At 33.2% G+C, this 14,680-nt stretch overlaps 1 protein-coding gene across 1 annotated transcript in view; it reads left to right on the forward strand.

The window, feature by feature from the left end:
- LOC145306488 (uncharacterized) overlaps nucleotides 1-14,680 on the forward strand; it is a 49,050-nt gene that overhangs the window by 26,379 nt on the left and 7,991 nt on the right. The window contains exon 6 of the mRNA XM_080148618.1: nucleotides 4,431-4,553. Coding sequence (XP_080004744.1) covers nucleotides 4,431-4,553 — 123 coding nt within the window. The remainder of the gene's footprint in view (nucleotides 1-4,430; nucleotides 4,554-14,680) is intronic.

Below are 14,680 nucleotides of genomic sequence, written 5' to 3' on the forward strand. Positions count from 1 at the left end.
TTACACTCACACTCACACACACATAAACACACACACACCACACACACATACACACACACACACACATAAACACACACACCACAAACACACACAAACACACACACACACACACACACACACACACACACACACACACACACACACACATACAAACTAACTCAAATGCATTTGGTAAGATAACAAAGTTTCATGGAACTTATCTACAAAATAAATGCGGATTCTACGTTGGCTGCATCTACGCTGCGAATCTACCACCAACAACATCGGTGCCAAGAGCCAACACCTACAACAGGGAACTACGCCCTGTTTCCAAAGTATCACCGTCATCCACTACCAGCACCAGAGGCCCAGGTTTTTCAGTAAAATCGACAATGAAGTTCTACACTCAGCTCCATCTTTTTAATTAGTTTGACAAAGGATCAACCCCTTCCAGCCTGTTTGATCCGGCTATTACTTATCAAGGCTGGCATTGAGCAAAATCCAGGTCCTACCTGGATCTGTCCAGTGTGCAGCAAACAAATTTCTGAACACAGACCATCCGTAGAATGCACCAAATGTAATCTCTGGCTCCATGTGAAATGCTCCAAACTTAAAAACGCAAATGCACGAAAAAAGCTACCTAACTGGATTGGACCCTGCTGCCCCCCACCCCCTGTTACCCTTCCTTCCCCCCCTCCCCCTCCATCAAACCCTCCACCTTCCCCCCCTCCCCCCCGCCTCCACTCTATACCAACACCTCAACTTCCATACAACAAACTAAACATCCTACAGCATAACATCAATGGTTTATCCAGCAAAGTAGATCAACTACTATACTTCATAAGGAAACATAAAGTACACATTGCAGCAATACAAGAAACAAAATTTACCATTAACACAAAACCCGCTGATATTAAAGACTACACACTTGTTAGGAAAGATCGCCAAACCAACAAAGGAGGAGGACTCGCCTTCCTTATCCACAGATCCATCCAATTCCAGACTGAAATAACATCTCCAGCACTCGTCAACGATCAACATATTGAAATCCTGACAATAACCATCCCAGGTAGAATGGATGCATTACAAATCAGTAATGTATACATTCCCCCAATCAGCAGCTGCCAACAAGATTATGTTCCAGACATTACCAGCATCTTTGAACAGGCCACCCCAAACTCTTTAATCTTAGGTGACTTTAATGGACACCATTCTTTATGGTATAGTGAATCTACTGAAAACATTAGAGGTAGACAAATTGCAGATCTCATTGGCGACATCCCTTTTGGTATCTTGAATGAAGACACTCCTACTCGAGTCACAGCCAATAGCTCATCATCACCAGATATATCAATGGCATCATCCAACTTACTACCTACCTGTGACTGGAAAGTGTTACCTGCTTTAAATTCTGACCATCTACCAATTATTATCTCTCTAAACACAACAACACAGAGAGTAAAAGCAGAAAACAAAACATTTATCAACGTATCCAAGGCCAACTGGGAGGGCTTTACTGACTTCACAGAAGAAATCTTTGCAAGGATTCCACATAACAACGACGTACACAAGTCTGAAAAATCATTTAGAAACATCCTAAATAAAGCTGCAAACAAATTCATACCAGCTGGCAGGTTACCCAATGTCATCCATGAGGTTCCCACCGAGGCAGCCAGGCTTATAGATGAACGAGATGGCCTCAGAGCCAACAATCCTGCAGACCCTAGAATACCTGACCTAAACAAAGAGATAAATAATAAAATCAATGAACATCGGAAAACTAAGTGGAAGGAACATCTCAATACCTGTGATCCCGGCTCAAAAAAGCTCTGGAATACAATCAAGTCTCTGTCAGGCAAGCCAAACCAGCCAGATAATCAGGCCATTTATTTTGGCGACAAACCTTTCTGTGACAGAAAAAAGCTCGCAAACAATTTCAACAGCCAATACACACCAGGACCAACATCTAAACCAACAAAGCAATTCAGACGAACACTGCGCAACCTTCAAAAATCTACCAAGGACCAGAAAATAATCATCACCACCCAGCAAACATCCGAAGCCATCAAGAAATGTAAAGCCTCGAAGGCTTTAGGTCCAGACAACATTTCACCACTGATGCTTAAACATCTCGGCCCACATGGTATAAGGTATTTGACTAATATCTTTAACAACTGTGTTTCCAAAGCCATAATACCATCACTCTGGAAGACCGCGCGCATCATACCCTTACTCAAGCCAGGCAAGCCATCAGACCAAGGCAAGAGCTACAGACCAATATCTCTTCTGTCCCCAGCCGCCAAAATTCTGGAAAGCATTCTTCTCCCCCAGATTACTGAATCTATACCTTTCGCCCCCCATCAACATGGATTCAGAAAAGGACATTCTACCACAACTGCACTTCAAGAGATTAAAACATACATCGAAAAAGGTCTCAATAAACCAAGGCCAGTTGAGAGAACTATTTCTGTTGCTATTGACCTTACCCAAGCATTTGATACTGTCAACCACGAGATTCTGCTGAACGACATCTATGAACTTAACCTGAACCACCACCTTAAAAGATTCTTGGCTGCCTACCTCTGAGGCAGACAGACTTTTGTTGAATTTCGTGGCCGCAGATCCAGGTACAGGAAAATGAGACAGGGTGTACCACAAGGAGGGGTCCTTTCACCTGTTTTATTCAACCTATACATGAGTAAGATGCCTAATCCATCAGGTAACATTAAATTAGTCACGTACGCTGATGATTCAAATGTCCTCAATTCTGGCGTACACCTGGAACCTGTCTGCTCAGAGATTAATGCTTATTTAAACACATTAGATAATTGGTTCAAAGAAAGGAATTTGTTTATCTCCCCAGCTAAGTCAACAGCCACAGTCTTCACCACATGGTCTAATGAATGCAGTGAACAGCTAAACATTTCCATCAACGGCACCCCTGTTCCCACTGTCAAACACCCAAAATTTCTAGGTGTAACCTTCGACAATTTGTTGACATTCAAACACCATGCTACCGATATTAAATCCAGAGTTAAATCTCGCAATAACATCTTAAAATCACTTTCTGGCACCACCTGGGGTATGGAAAAAGAAACTATTCTTACTACATACAAGGCAATAGGACAATCAGTAATTAATTACTGTAGCCCTATCTGGACCCCCAACCTGGCAGACGTTAACTGGAAACATCTCCAAGTAGCACAGAGTGAAGCATTAAGAGTCGCACTTGGCTGTGTTAATAAAACGCCCATCGATCACTTTAACACAGAATGCAATATCATGAAAGTCAAGGACCACTCTGAAATGCTGTCTAGACAATTCCTCCTTGCCACTCAAAAAGATGACCACCCTAATCATGTTGACCTTTACGGCCCTCCACCTCGCCGTATCACTAAGCAAACCCTCCAAACTAGATTTGGAAATGAGACTAGAGACATGATTCCAGAAAGTGGTGTAAACAGTCAAAATTATAAACCACTACTTAAACAAATCCATACTGAGTGTGTAAGAAAATCCATCAACAACCTTACAGACAATAAAGTTCTAGACGCCCCTCCCCCCCCTGTTAACGAGGCTGAAAGAGACTTTCCCAGACAAACAAGAAGTATGCTATGTCAACTAAGATCCGGATATTCTTCTATGCTCAACTCGTACCTGTCAGCTGTTACAGAGAATACTATACAGATAGAAGACAAATGTCCCAAATGTAACCAACCATCACATACAACCAACCATCTCTTCAATTGTCCTGCTGACCCAACCAACTTAACTGCTGAATCACTATGGAACGACCCTCTGGCTGCTGCGACATTCCTTGGCCTAGATACAGGCCAACCCTTCGATGATCATGGATAGACGGGCGATACTTTTGGCTACAACAACAACACAAAATAAATGCAAATATTTTTAACATTTAAAAGAGAGTTAATAGACATTAATTTTGGTTAAAATTGAACATATACAAATTTTATTTATGTTAATATTTCACTATTTCTCACTTATTGACCATCTGTCTGACTGACTACTTCCTCCCTCAGAATTAAGTTGGTAAATAACTTTTTTTTGGTTATTAGATTTGTCTGACAAACAAAAAGTTATATCCTTTAACTTTTAAATGTAAATATCAATAAGTCTAATGGTAGTAAATAGATTATTTCTGATGTATTAATAACTCCAGGAATACTTGAGTTGGGCAGGCGGGAAGTCTACCACCTCCCTTTCAATTTTAGTTTTATAAGAAAAAGTAAAAAGGGGTCGATTTCTCTTTAAAGGGTGTTGGTAACCTCCCACAAAATAGTTAAAAAATTTCCCAGTATCAATGAAAGCTTCAATGTAAAAAAGAACCATATCAGCTCAGCGATAAGCGAGATCCTTTGGCACAGTCCGACAACCACACACACACATACAGACATCATGTTCCTTTTTTTATCAGAATTATCTTTTTTTAGATGGTGTTTGAAGTTATACTGCCTGGTGTTTGGTGGGATAGGCGCCATAATGTCCCTGCTGTGGGTTGTATTCAATTTCTATGTCCTCGGAGAAACTGAGATTGTAGACTTGAGATTACAAAGGTAAACAGTGTTAAAAGTTTTTCTTAAATCTAAGAAAGCATTAATCTTGTAAGTGAAGGTAGCAGAACTGTTACCAGAGAGTTCCTAATACATATTGTAGATATTAATATAAAAGGTTAACTCACAAATAAAATATGAATTTTACATGTATATTAGGACATGATTGCTCTTTTCAGAAGTCAATGTAAGGAATTTTTTTATATGTTAATGATATGGTGATTATTAAATGTTATTAGTCAGGAGATTCATTATAAGTCCAGCTGATTTATAGTTGAACTATATTTATATTTTTGGCTAGGTACAATATTATTTTAAAAATCTGTGCACAAATAAAAATAGATTTGTATTCTTGTACTTGATTGTATAATTAGTTACAATCCTCTTTTTAAATATCTCATCTTTAATTGTAACTCTAAATTAATTCAAACATATCATATGCATATAGCTTAGCTTAAGAATTAAAAATGCCGCATTCCAAGATGCAATCAATCAATCAAGTAACATCTGGCAAGATGCATACATCAGTTAAGTATCAAAAAAGACAAAGCCTAAATCCTTCAGAATCTTTGTGTATTATGGTTGTCAATATAAAGTGCATTCCATTGATGTTTGTTTACAAATATTTGAACTTTTTTAAGGGGTAAAGCATCAGGGAAATTAATTGTATCTAGTCAGAAGATTATAAGTCAGTTTAATGTTTGGAAACACTCTAACTGATAAAGTCTTTGAACGAGATTTCATAAACCCTTTTATAATATTTATAAAAAAGAAAAAAAAGAATTATTCTATTTGAGTATTTTTTTCCTTCTTTTAAAACTTTTTTTTACCCTTTTTGATGATCAATATATCCCATAATTTCATCAGAGAAGAAAACATGTTTAGCTTATACACTGAGATAAATGTTTCTTTTTGACCTTAAACTTCAATTATATTTTCTTTTTTAAAAATGTAATTGTTGCCCTTAGTACAAAAAAAACTATGTAAATATATGTCATTTACAACAGAGTGTTAATTTATCATTTTGTATTTTCTAATTCATTTCAGAAACATGTCCCTGCTCTAAGCCATTAGTTGAATGGGGCTTAGATTAAATTTATACAATAATAATATTGTGATAACAACTTATGCATATTAGCAGGGAAGTGCATACATGTATACTTATAAATAAGAAAATTGAAAATTGGCCTATTTGTTTTTCGGTGTATATTTTTGACTTTTAAGTCAGATATATTGGTAGTTGTAACTTAAGAATATTGCCAATTTACAGTCAAGCTGTTTTTACACTTTTTAAGATCTGAAACAAAAGGTGTTCTTCTTAAATCTATATTCCTTATGAAGGTATTACAATACATCAAATTTATAAAACATTATTATTTTATAATATATAAAATACAGAAGATAAATTAGCAGTAATGAAGGATAACCTTTAGCAACACATTTTGAAAACAGGAAGAAGGTTTTTTATGTGACTCAAACTTAAATTTATTTCCAAATAACCTGTATCAAACTTAATGTTATTTTTAAATTTATCTTTTGTTGTCACCCAATTTTAGGGAAGAGATTGACAACTACATCTTTATCTAAATCATCTAAACACTTTCCTATCTATAGTAGAATTTCAGCTATTATCTGAAAACATAAGACTTTAACTTCATGTCATAAAACTTAATTTTAAATGTTTTAAAATCAAATTTTATGTTGCACTTACTTGGTTTCTGAAATGCAACCAGATATTACTTTGCCAAATTTATAATAATTATCATTTTATAACTTTAAAACCAGAAATTTCAAAACTTATTTTTTTTCCAACTTTTGAAAAGTCAATACCTGGTGGATTTGCAAAACTTTAAAAAACTAAGGAACATAATAACATTGTTGCTCTTTTAACAATTTTAAATTTTGTCATAATACATGACCTAGACTAAATTGAAGTTTTGTATGTAGCAGAGTTAAATTCATATCACAATGTTTTCCTTCTTAGATAGAAAAACAAACCTAAATAAATACAAATTAGGGTTGGTTCAAACAAATGTCAATATAAAACAACCAATCTGACATTTTAAAAAGTTGTAAAATATCTATTTCATCTAAAAACTTCAATACAAAATTATCATACTAAAGTCTTGACTTGATGATGTAATGGTCCAAAAAAGTTAAGTCAATAATAAAAATTATTGTAAAATATGCTATGTAAGTTGTTGAAAAAAGCTGAACATATGCTAAAAAATGGCATTAAAATGCAAATTTGATTTTGCTGGATTTAGATAGTGATTGGGTCAGCTATTCAAAAAATTAGATTTCCTTTTTTTAACTTTCCACATTTAATGTTTTTAACATGAAATTATTATATTATTCATCAAAAGACTGTAATAATAACAATATTGAAAGAATTCTCAAAAATATCTTTCAATCTTATTTTTAAAAAGTAAAATAATTTGAATAAAGCAAATATCTAAACAATGTTCCTTTTCCTGTTTTAGGACGCAAATTTTAAAATGCAAACATCATAAGTAGATCTAACCCTATAAATATTATATGAAAGTTGGGTAAATAAACACAATTGAAGAAATATGATGCGACAATTCTAATTTTACATTGACCTGAAATGTTTTGAAGGTAAACAAAGTAAAGACCCTTTTTAAGCAAACCTGTTTTTCTTAATCTTAATAGTGAAATTTAATTGAGATTACCACTTTTAAACAACTTTAACATTATTTATCTGAAACTTTATTGGAACAACTGGAACCCTTTAAAGTGGTTTTTACTGTATTTAAAACGTCACTAGACTTGTAACACATATATTGTTATATATTTGATATTGATACAACTGTATATAAAGTCAAAATATTTTATCTGCCCTTCTGTGTAACTGAGCAAAGTAGTCTCAAAACATTGAAAACATTGCCACTGTGAGCTACAATTGAATCAAGACAAAAGTAAGTGCCGAGCCCTGGGACCTATGTAGGGTGAAAATAGACATAAATCCTTGATGATTCCAGGTAGAGACAAAATATTTCAGCGGGGTCTTTTGGTTTTTTTTTAATTTTAAGTTCTGAAATTTTTTTTTTAAAAATATGAAAATCTTTAATAAAAAACAAGCAAAAAATAATTTTCAATATTTTTTTTACTGAAAGATACAAACAACCTATATAAATACCATAAGCTTTAAAAAAATCACAATTTTTAAATTTAGTCTTTCAATATAAAGATTTTTAGAAAAAACCTAACAACAAATTCTAACATATTTCTGATCAACATAGCAATAAAACGTCTTTTGCAAAATCTTTATCATCAAAAATAAATAGCACTTACTAAAGATTTTTTTTCATTTAAACTTATACTTTTCACATTAATTAACTTTAAAGATTGATTTTTTTAAAAAGAAAGGTTGCGTGATTTTTTTCTTCAGAATTTATTGCCTAATTTTAAGATTCAGACAAAAAACCTTACTACTTTAAATTAAGGGATAATCTACTAGCAGCGGCTACGCCTCTAGAGGCATATGAGGCCCTTGGGTTGGGGGGGAAGTCGATACCCGTCTTACAATTACAGTTTTTTTTAATGAAAAAGTTAAAAACATTTATTTTGGAGAGTTAATTCTCTTGGGATAGTGGTTGTACCCTTCCCAAAATAGTTATAAACCTTACCAGGACATATGAGAAGCTACCATGTAAAGGAGAACCATATCGTTTCAGTAGTTAGTGAGATCCCTTGGTGCACAAAGACTCACATAGAACCTGTTACTTTATTATAAAGATACATATATACACAGAAGCTCTACAATCAGAGTATGTCTGTTTGTACATCAGTCTGTATAAAACAATACATAATATATTTATTTTGTACTAGCGGCTACGCCCCTAGAGGCCTTTAGGGGCACTTAAGAGGGGAAGAAGGGGTTGAATTCAACAACTATGTTTTTATTTTAGGCTTAAAAAGAAAATGGTTCTTTTTATGTGTTGTGGGGTCCTTTTTTAAGGGGCGATTTCTCTTAGGGAGGTAGAGGTACCATCCCAAAAGAAGTTATAAACCTTCCAAGGACCAATGAGAAGCTACATAGTAAAGTAAAAAAGAACCATATCAGTTCTTAAGCGTCAGAAAGATGGACAAACAGACATCAATATATTTTGTATCATAAATAGTGCTTTAAAGCAGGGAGAGAAATATCATCTAAAAAAAAAAAAAATTTGCTATTGTTTAAAAGTTATATCCCTGTATAAAAAAGATATGATATCCATGTGTTTTTTTCTGTCTGTGCCTAAAGTTCTTGCTAACCGCTGGACCAATTTGGTTCTTCTTTATTGACCTTTCTTTTAGACTGATAATAGGATCAACATATAAAGGAGTAGTTTAGTGTCTATTAATCCTTCTATAAAAGTAACAGTTTCTGTGTCTGTCTGTTTTTGTGTATATGTGTGTGGGTGTCTGTCGGTACCGAAGATTCTTTATAACCGCTTAACTGATGTAGTTCTCCTTTTGGTTCCAGCTTTTCATGGTCCTGAGTAGTTTTGAGTTTGGAAAATAAAGAGTTCCTACCCAACATTTAAAAAAAAACTTTTTCTTTTACATACTACAACTGAAAGTAGGGGAGGGGTCAACTTCCCCCCACTTATCAAGGGCCCCTAGATGCCTCTAGGGGCAAAACCGCTAGTGATAAAATAATTTTTATCTTGAATTATGATTAAAGTGTTCTTTTTCCATTTTATAAAACATAATTGTAATTATCAACCTCAAAGAATATCCAGATTTAGGTAATTGTATTTAACAAGGAAAAAAAAAGAAGACAACATCCATAATTAGTGAAGCTCTTAAGTTTAAAAGAATACAAATAAAGAAAATAGCAAGTGTAACATACAGATGCAAAGATATATTAATCAGAGCAAGATGGGACAATGGGCTGTTTATTAGACTAGTCCCCATAGTTTCATATAACAATTTGTTATTCGTTGGCTTAACTACTTAAGGGACTTGTTGCGATTTTTGTTTGGTTGGATTATTAAATTTAGTGCCCAACATTTCAACCATTAACTGAAACATAAAGAAGGGATATCCATGTATCATATTTGGGAATGTAAATTAATTTAGTGGTCATTGTCTTATCCCTTTAGATCCCTGAATAGTATGTAACAATGATCAATGGTTCTTTTTTTCTATGTAGCTTCTCATTGGTCCTTGGAAGGTTTATAACTTTTTTGGGAGGATACCTCCACCATCCTAGGAGAAATCACCTCCTAGAAAAGGAACCCATACACACACACAAAAATAACTTTTTTTTAAGCCTAAAATAAAAATCTAATTGTAGAATTCAACCACTTCTTCCCCTCTCAAGTACCCCTAAAGGCCTCTAGGGGCGTAGCCGCTAGTACCAAATAAATATATTATGTATTGTTTTTATACAGACTGATGTACAAACAGACATACTCTGATTGTAGAGCTTCTGTGTATATATGTATCTTTATAATAAAGTAACAGGTTCTATGTGAGTCTTTGTGCACCAAGGGATCTCACTAACCACTGAAACGATATGGTTCTCCTTTACATGTTAGCTTCTCATATGTCCTGGTAAGGTTTATAACTATTTAGGGGAAGGGTACCATCACCATCCCAAAAAATTAACTCTCTAAAATAAATATTTTTAACTTTTTCATTAAAAAAAACTGTAATTGTAAGGGGGGTTCGACTTCCCCCCCCAACCCAAGGGCCCATATATGCCTCTAGAGGCATAGCCGCTGCTAGTCGAGTATCACATGATATAAATCAGTAAGGTTTTTTGTCTGAATCTTAAAATTGGGCAATAAATTATGAATAAAAAATCACGCAACCTTTCTTTTTAAAAAAAATCAATCTTTAAAGTTAATTAATGCAAAAAGTATAAGTTTAAATGAAAAAAAATCTTTAGTTAGTGCTATTTATTTTTAATGATAAAGATTTTGCAAAAGACGTTTTATTGCTATGTTGATCAGAAGTATGTTAGAATTTGTTGTTAGGTTTTTTCTAAAAATCGTTATAATAAAGGTCTAAATTTGAAAATTATGATTTTTTTTAAAGCTTATGGTATGTATATAAGTTGTTTGTATCTTTTTGTGAAAAAAAATATTGAAAATTATTTTTTGTTTGTTTTTTATTAAAGATTTTCATATTTTTTCAATTTTTTTTTCAGAACTTAAAATTGAAAAAAAACCAAAAGACCCCGCTGAAATATTTTGTCTCCACCTGGAATCATCAAGGATTTATGTACATTTTCACCCTACTTAGGTCCCAGGGCTCGGCACTTACTTTTGTCTTGATTCAATTGTAGCTCACAGTGTTGCAATTTATTTTTCCTCTATTTTACTTGTACATGTCATCAAAGAGAGAAAGAAGTAATCTAACAAAAAGATTGTTTATCATATAAGGTGGAATTTTCAAAATTATTAAGTTTTAATAAAGTGATTGCTGGTATAACTAAAAATTTAATATATTTTTCATTTTTTGCTTTAGAGAATCCTATATCATTAATTTTAAACCAATGAAATACTTACATGTATCTGGGAATACTGTTAAACAAAACAAATACTAAATCCACTGGTAGATAATTTAGCACACTCATCTTTATTTTTTCTTTCTCTATCATTATATTATTTTATCAAAATAATACAGATTATTTTCTTCATTGTGAAACATTTCCCCATATCATAGATTTTACTGCAGCACTACTCATATTTACATTCATTATTTTTCATTTCAAGATTGGAATAACAGTTTTGAAATGTTTAAATTTTTTGTAGTAATATCTAAAGAAATAAAGAATACAAGAAAGAGACAATGTATGATTAATTCAACTAAATTGTTTATTAGAATTCAGAAACTGAGATAAAGAATTTTGAATTTGGCACTATAGTTTTGATTAACATTTAAGAACACCGGCTTTATCTTTGCTTGTGTTTGATGTTTTATGATAATAAAAAGTTATTAACTCATGCCAAAGGTACTTTTACTTGGATATTGCCAGATGTACTAGTGATGTATGCCCTCATGTAATCACTAAAGTTCATAATAATTCTTAGAACATCACTTACTATAGATTAAAATAAATTTGTTCTCTTTATGTAAATTTTTTTACAAAAGAAAAAGCCAATTTTTATAAATAAATAATTTCATGTAATTATTAAAATATAACCAATTTTATGCATACCAGAGATATTGCTAGTTCAAAACTAATATAATATTTGAAGACGTTGGACTCAAATTTCACACATGGTCAATTATTTCTAGATTTCCGTATATTTTGAGACGGGGGCAATTGTTCTATAGAAAGGGGTTAAGGATAATAAACTTTAACTGTATTATTACTGGACATTAACCTATCGTTCTGATATATTAAATCCCTACATTATATTCCAAGCCTAGCGTTCCATTTTATTGTGACCCAAAAAAAAAAAGAATAAATAATAATTTGATGGAATACCTTTACTTCTTGATAAATCACGAAACCTTATACAATCTTTTTTATTTTCATAATTTTTTTTTAGTTACTAGCGGCTTCGTGCACCCCAAGCATCTAGGGGCTATATATATTCAAAGGCATATGGAAGGGCAAAAATAGCCTAAAACCACCTCAGGACCTTTAAGAAGCGTCACTGTAAAGGAGAACCATATCAGTTCAGTAGTTAGCGAGATCCTTCGCTACAGATAGAAAAAAGCTTACTACTTTATATAAAACTAGTGGCTACGCCCCCTAGAAGCCTCTAGGGGCACTGGCACTGGTAGGAGGAGGAAAAGTCGACCTCATCCCATTTTAGATTTGAGTTTCAAAAGAGTTAAACAAATACTTTTTTGGGGTTCAAAAATAGTTTAAAACCTTCCCAGGACCTTTAAGAAGCTTCACTGTAAAGGAGAACATTATCGGTTCAGCGGTTAGCGAGATCCACACACCCCACCCACCCCACAACCCTCACTTTCCAAAAGAGAGCAATAGAGATTTGTTGTTTCAGCATATCTTCTCTATAATTCATATGTCTGCCTCAGATCTGGTCTGCCTTAATAATTCAAAATAATTTAAAGAAGTGGACCTTTGTCTGTAGGCCTTAGTACTTTAATAAAAAATTTTCTCGTCTAGCATCGTATTATATTTAGTTTTCTACGAAAATATCCGCATAAGGCCGTTAATAATACGATGAAAGAAAAAACTATTATAAGAATTTATCTTAGGAGTGGACATGTTTGTCCTTTTTCTGTAAGATCTCATGTTACATGAATGATAAGTTGACCCTTCCCCTACCCATGAGTACAAACAACAAATGGAACAAGGTTGACTAGATCCAAAATCGTTGATATAGAAATACATTCAACAAAAATATTTGTATATAGTTACACTGTATTGTAGTTTGAGTTATTTAATCTAGAAGGTAATTTTGTGTATCATACAACATCCATAAAAGTGAGCACTAGAAACGGTAGGACAAACGGATATTAATTAACACTTAAATAGTGTCAGAAGAGTCGAAGCAAAATTGTAAGTAAATTTGTTGAAAAACATGCCTAAATTACCAAAAAAAGCTATCCGTTTTTGTCGGACGGACGGACTGACCCTAATGTATTTAAAATGTATTATCAATTATGGCCCAGGATATAATCCCCCTCCCCCCCCCAAAAAAAATACCCAATGGAAGGGCATCGTGTTATATTACATGTAAAACTTGAAAGAGATTTAACTAGATTTCTTAAACACAGAAAAAAACAAACTCACTATATATTTTTCCACGGATATTAAAATAAAAATCCAATGACTGTTTTCTACAAATATAGAAATGTACATACAATCATAAGATTTAAAAATAATAAAAATAACCTTACGATGCTATATATAATTTAACATGCGATTTTTGGACAGCTTTCCACAGATTTTTAAAGCAATTTAATAACAAACCGGAAAGAAAATCTAAGTATGTTACATAATAATCATTAAGAATCCGAACAATTTTTTTGATGGACTATTGATGCATCCTTGCATAAAAGATGTTCCGGTTTGTTATTAGCTTAAATTTCTTTTTAAAAAGTATTGAAAACAAAACAAAAAACAAAATTATAAGTGAATATTATAGAGTTGCTATGCTTTCTAAATTGTACAATAGAACAATACTAACATGCCTAAATTCTAAAAAATCTATCTGTTCCAGATGTACAGACGGACGGACGTGCAACCAATTCCAATTATAGAAAAGAAAATTATGATAAGAGATATCAGTAAAGGACGGAGCGGCCTTGATTATAGAAAAGCTTCGCTTTTAAAAATTGGTCCTTAGAAATACATTCTTACAAAGGTATATCTAACATTGTCTCACATAAAAGTTAATTTTAAAAGCAAAGCTTTTCTATAATTAGGGTCCGTCCGTCCATACGTCCGTCCGTTATTCCGTACGTCCGTCCGTAACGGATACCTTTTTTCGTTAATTTAGGCATGTTAGAATTGTCCTATCGATTTCAAACTTTGCATGGTGATTCCTGCAGTAATTAGGTAAGATTTAGAAAGCGTAGCAACTCTATAATCAATTTTGCATCGACTCTTATACATTTAAAATCTGATTATTCAATTTTGACACTATACAAGTGTTAATGTCCGTTTGTCCTACCAGTTCAGCGCTTCGCTTTTATGGATGTTGTCATCCTTGTTGTTTCTATAAATGCTCATATTTAAACTTCCTATTGTATAGGATTATGGGGGGTGGGGTGTGTTCCCCCCATATTCAATTGAATATGATTTACTTTACAAGGCATAGGAAAAAAAACAAGCCGTTCTTATTTTCTCTGCTCCCTTCCTGAACTACAAATGAATTCTTAAGAGCAACTTTTTTTATGGTGGGGGGGGGAGGGAGATTAGAATATATAATTAGTTTTCTTCGGCACCTCGGGGCTTAAAAACTGGTTTTAATCTTATAATTGTACATTCTATATCCGCGGAAAGCCGTTTATAATACAATGAAAGAAATAACAATTATTGTCCATGTTTTACCTTTTACCTTTATTTTGGCAGAAAATAGTAGTAAATCATATTTAATTGGATATGGGGGGGGGGGGGCAACTCTGTTTAACTTTAGCCAAATAAAGGAAATCGGAGGGTTTATCAACAAGGATGACAACATCCATAA

The sequence above is a fragment of the Acartia tonsa genome, chromosome 14 (genome assembly GCF_053477335.1).
Source record: "Acartia tonsa isolate MP-2025a chromosome 14, ASM5347733v1, whole genome shotgun sequence".
Taxonomy (NCBI): Eukaryota; Metazoa; Arthropoda; class Copepoda; order Calanoida; family Acartiidae; genus Acartia; species Acartia tonsa.